This window comes from Trachurus trachurus, assembly GCF_905171665.1.
Source record: "Trachurus trachurus genome assembly, chromosome: 23".
NCBI classification, from domain to species: domain Eukaryota; kingdom Metazoa; phylum Chordata; class Actinopteri; order Carangiformes; family Carangidae; genus Trachurus; species Trachurus trachurus.
This window is the reverse complement of record NC_139912.1, coordinates 4,642,057-4,660,910: the sequence shown is the minus strand read 5'-3', so window position 1 is coordinate 4,660,910 and position 18,854 is coordinate 4,642,057. Positions and strand designations below refer to the sequence as shown.

The window sequence follows — 18,854 nt, the reverse complement described above, 5'->3', positions numbered from 1 at the left end:
GTTCTGTTATTATCTCATAGCGTGGTGAATGTGCAGGTCACAACTTGTCCACCAGAGCGTTGTGGAGTTGTTGGATTGTGTATTTGATATAATTTGATGAGGGAAACCAAGAAATCCCATGAGCCTCCGTAGCGTAGCTCTGAGCAGCTCACGGCTCTGCTCCGCCGTTCTAAAAACATCTTGCACCGACAATTAAAGGTAAAGAACCTACTCCTAAAACTATAGGGATTGTTATGGCAATGGGCCAATTTGCCAAAATGTGGAACTATCCCTTTAAAAGGGTACAAAATTACATCTGTCAAGATATGAAGACACAGTTTCCCGAGGTTACATACTAACTGTAACTAATGTGAGAGCTGGTGAAACTTTGCTCTCCAGAGGAAGTTAAAGCTCATACTGTAGGTGAAAGTTTTACACTTCCCGTTCGTTCCACTGTGCAACACATTTCCAGCCAAATGGGCACATTATTGAATCTTGGTCTGAGGCGGGTTGCATGCACTGCACTCTCCGAGCCATGTGTCCACTACTTATAATCTTTCTTCCTGTTTCGGGGGTCTGAAAAATAAAGTAAGTCTGGCTTTCGCATGCAGGCCTAATTCCATCAAAGCGCTGTGGACTGTAATCTGGTAAACAGGCACAATGGGCATTGATGGAAGGAGAGAAAGACAGAGAGAGAGAGAGAGGGGGGATGGGTGTCTAGCCAACAGTACCAACATCCATCAGAGCAACGGCACTTCCTTCCCAGCCAACAGACGGAGAGCCGACTGTATGTGTTTATCTGAAAGGGCATGGGCGAGTGTGTGTGTGTGTGCAAGTGTGTGTGTGTGTTTGAGGAACTGTGGAAAAGAGGGAGAAAATGTGTGTGTGTGTGTGTGTTGGCTGGTCTGCCTCACTCACTCTCTTCCCTAAGGAGGTCAGTCTCTACAACAAACACTCACATTCTTCCAGCCCAGCTGACCTCATAAATAAGACAAGGAGTCCTCTACACACACATACACATACACACACATACACACACACACAGACACACACACACACACACACCACCTTTTCCCCACATTACAGGTGAACACGAAAAGCTTTCAGCGCAAGAGATGACATGCTTTCATGTTTGCAGGCGAAACACGAGAGGCAGAAAGCTGAGAATACCTGCTGCCTGTAATCGCTCCCAGCCTCCGACCCACACACACACACACACACACACACACACACACACACACACACAGACACACAGACACACACGCAGGAGAACTTTACCTGGAGCTAAAACTCAGGTGCTCCGTCCCCGATTCACAGCATTTTAATATTTGTCACTGCTGCTTATTAGCGCTGCAGTTGTATTTTTCACTATTCTTACTTACTTACTCTATAGAAGTGTGCGCTAAAGTTTTATGACATTATTTCATACTCCAAATGGTCAAAAGATTGTGTTTATTACTTGTTTAGTCTTTAATATACAGAAAAATGCCCCAACTACACAAAGAAACAGCATGAAAAATCAGGATTTTTTGACATTTTTACTTGATAAAAGGACTTGAATGATTATGAAAAGTCTTGGAGTGACAATTAAAGTTTTGTTTAAATCTGTATTTTCATGTAAAATATCACAAATGATTACATAATGACGCATAAAATGTGGCTGAAAGCTCTGGAAAATATTCAATAAGTGAGCTTTTTCCTGTCAAACAACAGTCAATAATCAGTACACTGCAAAAACTCAAAATCTTTCCAAGAATATTTGTCTTATTTCTTGTCAAAATGTCTCATTTCTAGTCAAAACTAAACTCTTTCCACTTAAAATAAGATTCATCACCTAAAAATGAACTTGTTTTTAGATAATTTTCACTTGAAATAAGTAGAAAAATCTGCAATAAGAAAGAAAAACTTGCTCCACTATCAGATTTTTCTACTTATTTCAAGTGAAAATATGCTTGAAAGGAGTAAAAAGTGTCTAAAAACAAGCTACTTTTTAATGTGATGAGTCTTATTTTAAGTATAAGTAGATTTGTTTTGACTAGAAATAAGATAAATATTCTTGGTAAGGCTCCCTGAACAGCATGGGGCAACAAATACATAATATTACTCGTCATATTAGAACTGAAGCAGGTGCATATACTGTATGTGCTACAGCAGCTTATTACTAAACACACACTTTACCGTATGTGAGGTTTTCCTGTCATCACCTTGCACAGGTAAGAGTTTACCTGTCATGTGCAGGTGATAATAAAAGACCTGCAGAAACAGGAAAAGTGTGAACAGCTGAGCAGCAGCAGCAGCAGCAGCAGAAGCAGCAGCTGCTCCGTCACGGCTCTACTTGACCTCTTTTAACCTCGGGGTCAACAGGCGACGGGTTAGAGGTCGGAGGTCGCGCTCCCGGCACAGGTGGCTGCAGCAAGCCGAAGTGTGAAGCAAAGAGAGAGAGAAAACAAGCTGCGAGCAGTTTTCACACTTTCATTTCACTAAAAGTTTTTTTTTTTAGAGGTTTAAAGGGATAGTTCACCCAAAATTGAAATTTAATCGCAGTGCATGTCCATATAACGGTTGCAAATGGATACCAACTGTCTTGGTAACAAAAAGACACACCAAAAAACATCCAAATACCTCCATGCTGCTCGTATGTAATGTCCGTCTTGTATTGAAGCCCCGAAATGCGAAACTGTCCCGAAAAAAAGCTTGTTTTGTAGCAGAAGCTTCTCGAAGCTCCTCTTCCCAGTTCGTCAAATTTGGACGAACTGGGAAGAGGAGCTTCTGCTACAAACAAGCTTGAAAAATAGACTCATTTAATTTTTTTGGGACAATTTCTTATGTTGGGGCTTGAATACAAGACGGACATTACATACGAGCAGCATGGAGGTATTTGGATGTTGTTTGGTGTGTCTTTTTGTTACGAAGACAGTTGGTATCCATTTGCAACCGTTATATGGACATGAACTGCTACGCCGAGACCCCCTGTAACTCAGAGAAGCCACGGAGGACTCTGAAACTTCTCCCAGCCCATAGTCCACATGAGGGGGAGGAGATAATGAGTGAAATTTCAATTTTGGGTGAACTATCACTTTAAAGCTGCAATGATCAATCAAATCTGAATTTCCTTCCTCTGGAGTCGGGTGTGTGTGGTGCCGTCGCTCGACAACATTGGCCTTGACGGAGGTATTTGCTCGACTCAGCACATTCTCCAGTTCGTTAACAGTGATCAGCAGCGCTTACGTCACTAATTCATCCAATGTGGTTCTGATAAAAATGACACAATATCAAAAGCCGTTGCAACACAGCAATGAAACAGGTTATAAAACCATACAGCAAGCAATCTGTTCCCTTCCTCCATCCTTCCTTCTTTCCTTCCTTCCTTGACCTAATCTGTTCCTTCCCTCCATTTTTCTTTCCTTCCTTTTTCCCCTTCCTTCCTTCCTTCCGTCCTTCCTTCCTTCGTCCTTACTTCTTCCCTCCTTTTTGATCTAATTGGCCCAATCTGTTGCTTTCCTCCATCCCTTTTCCCTTCCTTCTTTCCACAATCCTTTTTCCCTTCCTTCCTTCCTTCCTTCCTTCCTTCTTTCCCTTTGCCCATCCTTCTGCTTCCTTCCTTGACCTAATCTGTTCCTTCCCTCCATTTTTCTTTCCTTCCTTTTTCCCTTCCTGCCATCCGCCCTTCCTTCCCTTCGTCCTTACTTCTTCCTTCCTCTTTTGATCTAATTGGCCCAATCTGTTGCCTCCCTCCATCCCTTTTCCCTTCCCTCTTTCCACAATCCCTTTTCCCTTCCTTCCTTCCTTCCTTCCTTTCTTCCTTCTTTCCTTCTTTCCCTTGGTCCTTCCTTCCTTCCCTCCTTCCTTTTTTCCCTTGGTCCTTCCTTCCTTCCTTCCTTCATGCTTCCTGCCTTTCTTCTTTCCCTTCGTCCTTCCTTCCTTCCTTTTTTCCCTTCATCCTTTCTTCCTTCCTTCCTTCCTTTTTTCCCTTCGTCCTTCCTTTCTTCCTTCCTTCCCTTGGTCCTTCCTTCCTTCCTTCCTTCCTTCCTTCCTTCCTTCCTTCCTTCCTTCCTTCCTTCCTTCCTTCCTTCCTTCCCTCTTTCCCTTCGTCCTTCCTTCTTTGACCCAGGAGGACAACAGGAGGGTTAAAGATAAATAAATAAATAAATATGCATGGGACTGAATGAAGCTCTCCTTATTGTTTCCAGCTTCTTAAAAATGTGAGAAGTTGTTGCTTTTCTGAACATCAGTGGTTTCTCTTTACACACACACACACACACACACACCGAGGAGTTAGTAAAAACTCAAAAAAACAGAGGAACGCAGCAGCAGGAGAATAAAGGGAGAGATTTATGGCCGTGCAGCAGAATCAGTCCACAGCAGCTGTCAGGGAGGAGCAGCAGAGAGAGAGAGAGAGAAAGGGCGTAAACACTCATTACACCAGAGCGCTGCGGGGGGGCCAAGCAGCCGCCACAGCCGCCGCAACACACACACACACACACACACACACACACACACACACACACACACACACACACACACACACACCTACACACATCTGTAGAGCAGCTCTCCACCGACACACACACTGCTTCAATTAAACATCAATGGACTTTCAGGAAGCCCTCTCGTGCTACAGTCAAAGTACGCCTATTAAACACTCACTCATGCACATGCACTCGCCCCCCCTTCCTCCTCCTCTTCCTCCTCCTCCTCCTCCTCCTCCTCCTCCTGCTGCACCTGGCTGCTGCTAAGTGTGCGCCGTATGACTCTTGCATGTGTTGCGTGACTTTACTTGCATGAGTGAAACGAAGGAAGGAGGAGAGGAGAAGGGAGGAGGGGGGTAAAGATGGAGATGAACATTGGGAAATCTGCAGAGATGGACAGAGACAGAGTACTCGACCCCAGTACTTGAGTGAGAGTTACAAATACTACTGGTCAAAATTGACTCCATTACAAGTAAAAGTAGCTCAGTCGACATGTTACTCAAGTAAGAGTAAAAAAGTACTTGCTTTTAAAGGTACTTTAAAGCAGAAGTAACCGATCCGGTCGTTTTGGCTAATGCTGCGTTCCAGGCCAGCTTTTGAAACCGTAAATTACAGCTTCACGTCACAACTTACGACTTTGTAGCGTTCCAGGCAACCCACTCGTGTTTTTCCGACCTGTTTTACCTGTGAAAGTCACTATAACGGCCACTCGTAACTTCCGACCCGTGAACTCGTACCAGATCGAACTGGTACGAGTTCACAGGTCGGAAAAACACGAGTTACGAGTTGCCTTGAACGCACCATAACTTCTTGTCAGCCGATGGAGTTAGCAGCCCCCGCCCTCGTCATGGATCTATTGGTCCTCGTTCCTACGTCACCACATTCACGCGCATCCCTTGGCTGCACACACATCCCTTTATGCCGTTCTCTCTCCTCATTGGATAAAACTTGTAGGATACGAGAAAAGTTTTCTCCTCGGCTCAGAGCAGAGCAGAGTGACTGACAGACTCATGTTTCGGTCCAAACACTCTATGTAAGTGATTGCTGTCGGAAGATATAACTATTTAAGACTTATATTAACACAAATATATCGCTTACGTCTGCTTTAAGTTAAGAGTAAGAGTAAATTTCTTATTTTTCACATCAATGAATTACTATATTTATTTCTAAATGAATGTAAGGAGCTTTTAACTCTTGTTTCTGAGAATTAACTCTTTAAAACCAGCTGCACTGATGTGCTGCTTTTAGGGGTTAGGGTTTCCTTCTCTGACAAACACAGCTTGTGTCCAATAGGATTTTAGAAAAAAAAAAAAAAAGAGCAGACGTTTCAGCCTTCCTAGAAATTAACTTGAGTAAAAGTAAAAATATTTGTCTTGGAAATGTATTCAAGTAAGAGTAATAAGTACCAAAGAGATCTAATACTCAAGTAAAGTACAAATCCCCTGGATATGTAAACTACTCAAGTAAATTTACTCCGTTACTGTCCACCACTGGTTGCGTGACTTTACTTGCATGAGTGAAACTAAGGAAGGAGGGAGGAGAGGAGAAGGGAGGGGAAAAGGAGGGGTAAAGAATGATGGAGATGAATATTGGGAAATCTGTGCCCCGGAGGTTTGATTTACCCGTCGTACATCGCGTGCATCGTGTTACATGACATCATCAGCTGCTCATTCACTAGAAGAAGACCCCCCCCCCTCCCCTCTTAGGTGAGTCACTGCAGGTGTGTTAACCTGCTGCTCTCTGAGGCATCTGACTGTGTTTTTTGGGGAATTCAAATCTGATCCAGAACAAACACGGACAGACGCCTAAAACGAGGACAGAGGTGAGTCAAGGTGTTGCTTCATCATTTCAGAGGAGTTACATAGGACTAGGAGTGTGGTGCAATCTGTTGTAGGAGGGAAAGAAAAACACTTCTACTCCACTGTAATTACTCCCACCTACAACTACTTATCTAATCCTTAAAGGGATACTTCACCTAAAAATCGATAATTCACCAATTTTCTACTCACCGTCATGCCAAGGAAGGGTTTGGAGAACTTTCGGAGTCATCAAAATTGTTTTGGAGTTCCAGGGCAATGGGTTTTCATATAATGGCGGCGGATAGAGTTCACTTTTGAATGGTCCAAAACACACACAATGAAACATCCAGATACCTCCATACTGCTCGTCCGTACTGACCCAAGTGTTCTGAAGCCTCATGAAAAAGTTGTTCGGAAAAAAATTATTTGATCTCTGTTTTTATCTTTGTTGTAGCAGTAGCTCCCTGTGGCTGCATGAGATTTGCTGCGAGATGTTCGTTTGTCGTTGTAAACCATTGGATGTTTGATGTAAACACGGAAGAAAATCTTGCTACTGCTACAACAAGGCTAAAAACAGAGATCAAATTAATATTTTCCGAACAACTTTTCCATGTTGTGGCTTCAGGACACTTGGGTCAGTAGGGACGAGCAGTATGGAGGTATCTGGATGTTTCATAGTGTGTGTTTTGGACGATTCAAATGTGAACTCTATCCGCCGCCATTATATGAAAACCCATTGCCCTGGAACTCCTAAAGAGTTTTGATGACTCCAAAAGTTCTCCAAACCCTTCCTTGGCATGACGGTGAGTAGAAAATTATCGATAATCGAGATTATCATTTTTGGGTGAAGTATCCCTTTAAGATTTCAGACCTGTTGGGAGTTGAGGACCATCCATTGCATTGATTTCCACTTAACAAGAAACGATTGTTGCATCTCTCCCTGTCTTCTCTGAATTATTTTTTGCTCTAAAAAAAAAGGTATAAAAATAATTTGCAAATTAAAGTCCCAGAGTTGAGGTCAATACAAAATGTGTAATCCATCCCATCATCATCATCATGGGCGGCGGCGGCGTCTCGTCTCTTGTCAGAAACACAACAGGAGTTCACTGCGGTAACCGATAGCTCTGTTGCAGCGCAGCCAAACAACTGTGGGATTCGTCCGCATTATGTTATTTTAATAGAGGAGACTAAAGAAGACAATCAGCCGCGCCATCCGACACGGACACGCTGAACTCTGAACGTCTGAATGTCTTTTGTCTGGTGCATAATGTCCAGTACGTGCGTGCATGAGTCATTTTCTGTGAATCCCCCTGTGGGTCGGCTGGGAATACGAGTCCTGTGTGGGAAAGGTGGACTCCACCTACAAAGGCTTTCTATATAGAGAGTGGAAATACACTGAATGCCTGTTGACGGGTCTAAGAATAGAGAATGTTGTATTACAATGTGCAGACGGACTAAGTGGACTTCAAACAGGCATTAAAGGGATACGCCAACATTTTTTTCCCCCCATGTCTTGCCTCACTCCCCGAGTCCATGACCAGCAGATAGACACCATCCTTACGACTGTGCGTGCAGTAACAAGGGAGATAGAGCCGTATCGCCCGTAATTAGCTTAGCTCAAACGCTGGAAGTGTATAGGTAGTGTTAGCCTGCCTGCTACCCGAGCCGAAATCAATTCATTTTAGCTCTAAACTCTGTAAATATATCACTTTATCAACATTTCAAACATTTTTAGGTGAGAAAGTAGCCGTTTAGATCAGCAGTGTGTCGTTAATTTGTCTAAATACCAGCTGTTTACAATTTTGTTCGGACGTATTCGGCGCTACTCAAGCTAGCCGTTGTGACCAACGCACTTCCGGTTACTTTCACAAAATAAAACACCCGTTGCCCTTTACATACAGAAAACCATGACGATAGAATTTGTGCTTTTATTTTGAAATAGGAAGCTAACCTACCCTCGATGTAGCTAGCTTGAACCAAAATAAACCGTCTTTGCTTGAACCCTCCGTTTTGACCGATCTCGTCCCGTTAGCGGCATTTGACCGCTCAAGATGCCTTACCGGAGAGTTTTGTCAGCTCTGAGACGAAGATCGGCCCGCCGGTTTCCGTTTAGAGTTGCTGAAGAGTTTCTCTGATGACTTTAGGTGGAGGCAGGCTAACACTACCCATACACTTCCAGTGTTTGAGCTAAGCTAATTACGGGCGATACAGCTCTATCTCCCTTGTTACTGCACGCACGGTCGAAAGGATGGTGTCTATCTGCTGGTCATGGACTCGGGAGTGAGGCAAGACACGAAAAAAAAAAAAATAGATAAAAGGGTCACCTCCTCACCTCTCCGCGGTTGCAGGGATAAGCCCCAGAGTACTTGGACGTGCATGTGGCCCCGTCCCGTCCCGCTGCGCCCCCCTCCTCCTCCTCCAGCCCGAAGGCGCGGCTGCAGTTGGCGGCGTAGTACTGCAGCATCTTCCACGTCCGCCCGAAGTCCTGCGACCTCTCCAGGGTCATGGCGGCGGGCCTCGGCGAGCGAAACACCACGATGAGGTGCGTGAAGTAGAACTCGGCCTCCAGGTCCAGCTGCACCGTCTCGGACTCGGCGCCCTCGGCCGACTGCCACCAGGTGTTGGGGTGGCGGAACGACGAGTCGGACATGGCGCCGGCCAGGTGGGAGAGGAGCGGCAGGCCGGCGTTGCACTTGGCGCATTTGGCGGCGCAGTTGGCCGGGTCGGAGTAGGAGCAGTAGAGCTCGGTGCCGTTGTTGCCGCAGACGGTTTGCGTTAAGACGCGGCGACCCAGGGCCAGGTTGCCCATGCGGGGGTTGCAGGCTCGGCTCTCGCAGCGAGGGGCCACGCCGGCACGAAACACCTCCACCGTCAGACCTGGATGGATGAAAAAAAGAAGAAAAAGAAAGAAAAGTTTACACATGCACTCTGCAAATATGGGCTGTGGTGATGTAACAGCTTTGAAGCAGCATTTAGCTGTTATGCTGCACACAACTGGAACAAACTAGCCTACCAGCAGAACTGAAATCAGCCCCAACTGTGAGCACTTTTAAATCCAGGTTAAAAACATTTCTCTTTTTTTACGTGCTTATAGCTGAGCTCTTTAAAGAACTTAAAACTTTATCTATTTTCTTTTATTTTACTTTTATTTGCTCTTGCTTTTAACTCTGTTTTTAGTGTTTTGTTTGTTTTTATTCTGTTTTATGCTTCTTTTTTTTAATGTTTTGTCTTTATGTAAAGCACATTGAGTTGCCTTGGTATGAAATGCGCTATATAAATAAAGATGCCTTGCCTTGAAGAGAAATCAAGAAAGAAAAAAAAGAGTGAAAGTGAAAAAACAGTTAAAGTGCACACCATTATTTTTACCTGATTTATACCTATTGTAATGTACTTTATATGTAATATTGTTTATTTGTTATATTGAAATATGTAATATTGTATATATATCTTTAATATTGAAATGTCTAATATTGTATATATGTGTAGGCTATATGTTGAAATGTTTGGCAACACTTTACTTGAATAGGTATTCATAAGATTGACATAAAACTGTCATAACCATGACATGACAGCTGTCATAAACATCAATGAATACTTATGACAGCTGTCCTTTAAAGTGTCATTCGGTAAGTTATGTCACTTTTGATGCAAAGTTGACATTATTTGAGATGTCCTTGTTATGAGAACTTGACATAATTTTTTTAAAGTTTGGCAATTAGGTCTGCTACGACAGTTTAAATTGTCTTTATGTCAAGTTGTCAGAACAAAAACATCTCAAACAATGTCAACTTTGCATCAAAAGTGACATAACTTACCAAATCACACTTAACAACAGCTGTCATAAGCATTCACTGATGTTTATGACAGCTGTTATGTCAATCTTATGAATACCTATTCAAGTAAAGTGTTACCAAATGTTTCATATTGTATATTATATTACATATTGAAATATCTTTGTAAATAGTTTGTAAAATGCTTCAACAACACATTTCTGTTCATGCCAATAAAGCTGTTTGAATTGAATTGAATTGAATTGAATTGAATTGAATTGAATTGAAATTGAAAGTGTGGGTGTCAGGTCGGTATGTCAAGGTGTGGCACTGCACTTAAAGGGTCCGTCCACCCAAACAACTGCACTTCCTGTTGCATTGGAGAGGAGTGAGATAAAAAAAAAAAAACACCTTTACTTCCACCAGCAGAGATAAGCAATAAGCATTTTTTTATTGTTTTTTTTATTGTAATTTAAGAGGAATCGAGTCAACCTTTGAGTCCAGATTTCAAAGCAAATTTTTTTTAATAAAAGCACATTTAAGGACACGTCTCCCCCTCCCCCTTTCAGCTGATACCATTGTGATGTTTGTCTAATAATTGACCATATTAACCAATAAAAATGTCTCGTTAGGCTCCCTGCATTCACTTGGCCCTGCAGAAATCTGACTTTCTGAGCAGACATAGGCTACACACCTGAGGCTGAGTGTGTTAAGGTGTGTGTGCATGTGATAGTGAGTGACTCAGTGTGGACAAAAGTCAAGTGATTTACCTCGATTGGAAACGTTATGCAAAAAAGAGAAAACAGGGGGATAATAATGGAGGCTTTGTGCACCTGCCGGCCGCCGCACGCTGCAGCCAGCGTGGACTCTGACACAGATAAAGTTTGGCAGCTCAGAGGAAGGAGGAAGGAGGATGAGCAGTGAGTTCAGAGTCAGACGCTTCGTAAACCCTCCGGGGGCCACGGTGTCATCTCCCTCAGAGGATTTATTATCTCAAACCTGGAGCTCTCTTTGTTTTTCATGTCAAGACCTCACAGACAGACGCAGATTAAACCTTTAAGAGGCTGGATTCACTTCTCTTTTCTTTTTTTTCTCCTCTCCAGCAGATGTTAAACTGGAGTTCACGCTGCGTTACATAACTGTCTATAGGTGAGGAGGTCATGGGAGGAAGACCGACGCTACTGTAGCCTATAATCATCCACATTCTCCCATTGGACTTAATAATAATAATAATATTCCATTGTTAAAGAGTAAAATTATATTATTATATATAAACTTCATTTTCATGTGCAACAACTTGAGGATTCCTAATTTGGAAACCAGGGATGCAGACAAACATAGGCTACAACTCAAAATATATAAATCACAACTTTCATGTTTTTTTAATACCAAACCTCCATCCACATTTGTCACATTTAAGAACAATGAGTTCAACAGACATATCTAATGTTCTGCTCTTCCAAGAGGTCAATAAGGAAACTGTAGGTTAATATTTTAGTTAATTATTCAAAAATAAACCCTAAACTTGTAATACATGTGGCTTAATGTGTCACAAATCCACAGGAGGAAGTGAAACCAGGTGGAGATTAAACTGCCTGAAAGTCTAGGCGAGTTCTGCATTGATGCACTTGACTTGTCCCTTTGCACATTGTTGCATCAGTAACAATAGAGATGTGAAATGTGAAAACAGCAACAGCAGCAACACTCACCTGCATCTGACAACAAGGCCAGGCTGATCACGAATACAACCAACATAGTGTATCTCCTTATTTGCAGGGATAATCCGAAGTAACGAGAGAGAGGGAAGGAGGGAGGAAGAGGAAGAGGAGAGGAGAAGAGGAGTCGATCCACTGAAGTTAGATACAAGATCTCATCCGATGTGGGAAAAATAAAAACCAACAAAATAAAAAAAATAAAAAAAAGTGCGTAGGTTCAAATCCAATGCGGACTCTCTCTTTCACTCAGCTGCGATCCAATAAGGCGGTAGTAACAACATGATCCCGGACGGTGGTGTGTGATGTCCCGCTGAGCCTGAGCCGAGAAGGAGAAGGAGGAGAAGGAGAAGGAGAAGTCTGAGTGAACGGAGAAGTCCAGCTCGTCTGCAGCTCCGCCGGGACCTGCAGCGTGTTTCATTTCCCCTTAACACAGTGAGAGAGTGAGTCAGTCAGTCAGAGAGAAGAGAGAGGGAGCTCCGTCCGCTCGCTCTGCCCCGCAGATCTATTTCTAAGGAGCGCAGGGAGACGGAGAGCCAGTGTAGTGACAGCCCCTCCTCCTCCTCCTCCTCCTCCTCCTCCTCCTCAGTGTGTTTTTTTCTCCTCCTCTGTGACTTAAAGGAACATTCCAGTTGGTGCAGTCTTGAGCTGGCATGGATGGACAACCACCACCACCACCACCACCACCACCACCACCACAGGGGGGCTCCCCAACATGAGGGCCCCGGACCTCCAGAGGACCTTTGGGAGAAGTTCAGGGAGTCCAGGGAGGGAGAGACTTCGAGCAGATATAGGAGGATTAAATGTGTTAAATGAGAGGAGCACATGCAAACCACATCACCTGAAATTGTGTGATGCATGCTGTGGCGTGCACTGGATACCCTACTGTGTACTTTTTATGTATTTCTTCTTTTTACCCAGAGACTTAGAGATGTAGCCTACTTTTAATGGTTAGAATTCCTATTTTTAATGATGTATTTATTCATTTTCTTACATGCAACTAGCAGACTTTGCACACAGCTGCCAAGCCTCCCTTTCTTTGCTGGTTTCTCTGTTATGTTATGTGTGTTTGTGCTGTGAGCATGTGGTGTGCGAGCCACCAAATGGAATTGCCCTTTAAGGGATTAATAAAGTAGTCTTGAGTCTTGAGTCACTGTTGTATTTCAAGGCCTCTTGTACCTAAATATTTCCAATTTGTGCTATTTAACATTCATTTTGCAAACATATACTAATAGCCTACATCAACCATTCGCCTGATTTGTAGGCTACTTATTGTACCTAACTGTTTGATATATTTAAAGCTAATTTACATTTGAAGTCCATTGTCAGAAAAAGACATAGCATGCAGAGCACATTATCCTACACAGAGCTCATTCAAATAAAAGATACGCCTAAATTAAATCATAAAATAAAGTAAAATGCATAATAAGAAAAGAGTAGAGTACTAAAAAAAGGAATGAAAACACTGATGATATCTAAAAAAGCATAAAATGCATAAAATTAAAAGATCAAATGAAGGCAAAGTAGAATAAAGCAGTTTTAGTGCCTGGGCCTGAAAATATGTAAAAACAAAATGCTCCAAAATGTCAGATCTTAACTTATTTGAGACATTTAGTTGTATTTAAATGTGTTAAATGGCCACTGCATGGAGACCACTGGACCAGTGCCAATGTTTTATATCCACAGTGTCTGCACTTAATCTGCAGGCCATTTGCACATGATGTTGTTTTGTTCTTAATTCTCCTATTTATCTTGATGTGTAGTGTGCTCCTGCCCTCCTGTGAGAGAGATCTAGGGTCTTAAGGGGTTTTAAGCATAATTCAAAAGCTACACACAATAGCACAGGAGGACATTTATGAAATATGATGCGTTTATTATCTTAAAGGCCCTGCAGGACTCACACAGCCAGGTGTTGTAGCTACGACGCTTCTGCTGATGTCATCAATGAAAATGATAAATCTTTAACTTGTCCCCCTACCGTAACTAACAGGAAGTAGAAGTGGAAAGTAGAATAAAGTGCAAATAAGTCCATAAGTTGATTACTTAACACCAGGGAAAGTTCGGGACCCCCAGTTGCTATACAGACCACGTGGAGTCTGATGAAAAGCTGATATGGGGCGTGTAAATGAGCGCTCATATCCACATTTCTGACTAATTGGCTTTGGATGGCGAAATCACACACACACACACATACACGCACACACACACACACAAAGTGATGCCGGTTGAGCTGCTGACGCACTTCAAATTACACCGATTGGTTGCTCGGCTGAACCCGGCCGCGGCCCTTTGTTGACAACATTGTTGGTGTCCATACAAAACCAGTGAAATATGCAAGCCAGTTAAATTGCAAAATAGCATTTTGATTCCAGTTCTGCTTTCCACATGACCGTCTGTTCCCAACAATGGCTGCTCAATAGCCCAGAAAAAAGAAGAGACGAGGGGACAAGATGAAGGCATTCACGTATGAAAAAATGAACCCATGCAGGAGCTCTGCATGAAACTCCCACACACACCTCAGATTATTATGGTAATGACAAAACTTGAGTGAGTGTCCCATAAGCATTGCACAGGATGGCAAGGCAAGCAGCAGTGTGCAGCCTGCAGCAGTGTGCCCCCCTGTGACCAGTGATGGTAGGCCTACAGAAGAAAAAAAAAGAAACAGAAAAAAGAGAAGCATTTCTAGGAGGAAATTGTTTCTGGAAAACTGTTCTTTCCGCTCGGGCCCATTTGGGTCAAGCTCCACTGAACACAGCATGGCTTTGGCTTCTCTGTCTGCTGTGTAATCGGACCATGACCTGCTTTCTGTGGATCTGACCCGTGTCCAATAAGCACTGAGCCAAATGAAACTATCTCACCTGTTCACTTTGTTCTGTCTGTCCTGATTCACTCACCGGACCCTTTGAGAACATAGAAAACGGCTCTTTCTCAGGGATTCAAACCCGTCTGAACCTCCTGTTAGCTACACCACACTGTGTTGCTGTGCTAAAATAAAATAAGCTAAACTAAGAAAACCACCAATCTGTAGGCTGTAGCTTCATAAAGCATGAGAATGTGGTCATGACTACTTTTCCATCTCTGTGATGGTTTTTCATTTCCCTTGTGATTGATTTTTTGTGTGAGCCTCTTTTACCCCTTTATGCTAAGCTAAGCTAACTGCTGGCTGTAGCTTCATGTAGCCTCATCATCACATCATAAGAACTAGTGGCTGTTTTTCAACTCTTTAGTAGCTTTATGATATGGTTTTTCCATCTTTTTGTGGTTGTTTTTGTGTCTGTAGCCTAATTATTCACTGATCGAAAGCTAAGCGCCCTCTGCCCCCTACTTTTTTATGCTGCTAAACTAAGCTAGGATGTAGCATAGACTCGTCCCTTTGTGTTTTCTTAGGGGTCATTTAACATCTTCATGGTACTTTTTAATCTCTGTGATGGTTTTTCATCTCTTTGTGGTTGCTTTTTGTCTCTTTGAAGTAGTTTTATGTCTCTTTTGTGATCAATTTACATCTTTATGTGATGGATGGAGGCTACGACCTTCGCGACGGTGGCGATTTTTCATCTCTGTGCAAATTTTTCATCTCCTTATGCTTATTTTGTTTTGTCTGTCTGTCTGTCTTTTTCTTTTCTTTTTTTTTTGGGGCTTTTTATAAATATTTTATAATACGCTAATCTAACATAAGCTAAGATTCATTATAGTAGGCTATCCAGCCTTGAGAATGTCAATCTTTTTCTGCAAGAACATGAATAAACACGTCTTCTGAAAACTAATTCCCTCAAGCAGGTAGGTCTATATTATTGGCCATGTTCACCATTTCAGTGTAGTAGCCTACCATTTCTGACGATTGCTGGCAAATTCCATCATAGTCCGTCCAATTCATTTCAGTCTGCACTGAAAAAAACTCAAAATCCTACTAAGAATATTTGTCTCATTTCTAGTCAAAATGTCATTTCTAGTCAAAATAAATCTAATTATACTTAAAATAAGACTCATCACATTAAAAAGTAGCTTGTTTTTTAGACACTTTTTACTTTTTTCAAGCAAATTTTCCACTTTAAATAGCCTAAGTAGAAAAATCTGATAGTGGAGCAAGTTTTTCTTTCTTTTACAAGCACAAAAAAAAACCTGCTTTCACTGGCAGATTTTTCTACTTATTTCAAGTGAAAATTTGTTTAAAACCAATAAAAATTATCTCAAAACAAGTTCATTTTTAGGTGATGAGTCTTATTTTATGTGGACATAGATTAGTTTTGACTAAAATTGAGACATTTTGACAAGAAATAAGACAAATAGCCTACTCTTGGAAAGATTTTGAGTTTTTGCAGTGTGGTATGAAGTGTTGAAGTGACGTTTCCTTTACTGCTGCAAGAAGAATAGCTAGCTGGGGGGAAGAAGAAAAAAACCCTCTCCTCTGTCTCAGTCTAAAAGTTTTCATGGACGTTTGATGAGGTTTATGAGTTCATCCACTCCACAGCCCCTCTCCTCCTCTGCAGACTTCAAAGGGCTCTTCGGCATCAGACTGGAAAGATCCGACCGACCGACCGGCCCCCTTCGACAGAGCCGTCTTCCTCCTCCTGACGATGATACCGACGAGGGGGGGAGAAAAAAAAAAACTCTGCAGCAGAGTTTCACAGATTGTAGGAGATAATAATTTGGAGTCACGCAGCGCTGCACAGGCTGTGGATCTGCCCTCTGAACCCGGAGGGGGGGGTGGGCTCAGACTAACCTCTGGGGTGGACTGGAGGACATGTGTAAAACATTTAAAAACGCAGATTTAAAACCTTAGTTCCAGGCAGTAAATAGCTCATTTCATTACTTTTATATATTCAGTGTAGTAAATAGATGCCAATAATAAACTTTAAACACTCTAATTTGGAGAGTTATCAGTAAATAGCAGCTATTTGTAAATCCAAAGAGCCCCCAGTAATCACAGAGTAAGAGAGAAAAGGCCCCAGGACACAGACTTGTAAAAGGCCCAGACTCCCAGACACTCACTTTTTACATTGTTGTGGTTCCTTAGTGTCTCTTTTTGGTAATTTGTCAGCTCTTAATTGCATATTTTTGTCATTTTGTGTATTTTCTTCGTACTTTTGTGGCACTTTTACCTCTCTTTGGGGGTATTTAGGCTATTTATGGTTGTTTTACATATTTTTGTGGCTCTTTCAGGTATTTTTCCCTCTCTCTTTAGTGTTGTTTTGTGCCTGTCCATTGTGGATTTGCATTTCTTTGTTGGAGTTTTATCACTTTGTGGTCATTTTCTGTCTCTTTATTGTACTTCTGCATCACTTTCTCATAGTTTTACATCTCATTGTGCTAGTTTAGTGTCTGTTTGTGGTTGTTTGGCATATTTTTGTGTCACTTTGTGGTAGCTTATGTCTATTTGTGGTTGTTTCATGTCTCTTTATTGAACTTTTGCATCGCTTTATTATCATTTTACATCTCATTTTGGTAGTTCAGTGTCTATTTGTGGCTGTTCAGCACATTTTTGTGGCATGTAGTGCAGTTTGTGGTTGTTTTACGTCTAGTTTTTAATATTTATGATGAGTTTTGTGTCTGTTCGTAGTCGCTGCCACCTCTGGATGCACTCCTGGCCCTGCTGTCGACACACACCTACACACACATTATCGTCATGCCATAACTGACAGGCTGACTGACTAACGGATTGGTTAATTACACAGAGGGCAACTCAAAAGGAGGGGGAAGAAAAATAGGCTAAATGATGTAAGGACACAAGTATTTCAACCATGCAAAGAAAGCGCCAGTGCAATTTCAGAGGAATTCACTGACAGCACCCAGCCCCTCTACTGTAGGAAGTCAGATGTTGGTTTTATTCAGAGTATCAGGTTTGAACTTGTAACAGTTGAATGCTTCATCGCAGAAAAATGAGTTAAATCTTCAGACTGTTTGTGCCTGGAGAGAAATAGCTGCCCAGACAGAGAACCAGCACGACCCAGAAATGACAGTCATTTTACTTTTTCAGCTCATAAACAGGTCAGTGTTCAATCAGTCAATAATCATTTGTTGTTGCGTTTGACTTCATGCAAATTTAAAACTTTGTACATATAGTTCAAGTCAGAGCAGAGCCTGACAGCGATTACGTGTATTCATATGATTTATTGTGCATAGCATACTGTAATTATATATTATGACATATATTGTGACCTAAGGGGCAATAATGAATACCATTGAGTAATATAAGGCCAATCAATCAATCAATCATCGCAATCATCAACCGATTATTCACGCTCTATACTCTCATGAAGGTGCATTTTAATTTCACCTGCAGCTAATCATATCAAAAATATTTGTGGCTTTTAATCTCCTGTCATTCCCTAATTAAAACATACCTTTATGGGAGGGACTTTTATCAGTTTTAACCTTCATTTTGAAGTGTTTTCATTTGTCTTAAAATGTTCCAGTGATTAAAAAAATGTTTGTTTTGTTTTACTAATTCTACATTTCTGTTGGTGTTAAAAGCCTAACCTAAATAAGAATAAGAAAAAATAAGAGTTTTAACATAAGATTACAAAAAAATGTTTGTGGTACATGCTTCCTAAATGTTAATCGCCTATTTGTTTTTTTTCTTCTTTTTTTTCTTTCCTTTTTTATTATAGTAAACTCTACAGCTTTTGTGGTCTAAGGGAAAAATAAGTCACGCTTTTTTAGCTATTTTGACATGTTAAGCACTGAATAATCAATCTGTTTTTAATTCAAATAACAGTAAGATAATATCATTGATTCAATTTCAGTTCAATTCAATTCTTTTATTTTTTATTTTTTTATTGTCCACCACCTAGTGATAGAAAATCGTCTTAACTTTAGGACATAAAAACACTACACACATATGAACCAATGATGCATAGAATCACATAAAACAGCAGTAATAAAAGTATGTTTTGCTTTTTTTTTTTTTTATGCAGACTGCAGTTGGAATAAAAAAGATATGTATATCTTTATTTTATTAATTTTTTGTTGTTGTTTTTGATTGATGATGGAAAACAATTGCAGCTTTGCAGTTCATGTATGATTAACATTGTAACATCAATCACTGACTGCAGTACCCGCAGTGGCCACAGCGAGTTGGGGTGGCGCTGTGTAAAAACACGGACACTCCTCCCGGGTCAGAGTTCC

General features: G+C 41.6%; 1 protein-coding gene across 1 annotated transcript in view; it reads right to left on the bottom strand.

Annotated features, from left to right (window-relative positions):
- Positions 1 to 9,110, bottom strand: part of ntn4 (netrin 4) — a 40,555-nt gene extending 31,445 nt beyond the window's left edge. The window contains exon 1 of the mRNA XM_083999589.1: positions 8,580 to 9,110. Within this exon, the coding sequence (XP_083855715.1) occupies positions 8,580 to 9,056 (477 nt within the window). The 5' untranslated portion in view covers positions 9,057 to 9,110. The remainder of the gene's footprint in view (positions 1 to 8,579) is intronic.
- Between the last annotated feature and the right edge of the window lie 9,744 nt (positions 9,111 to 18,854).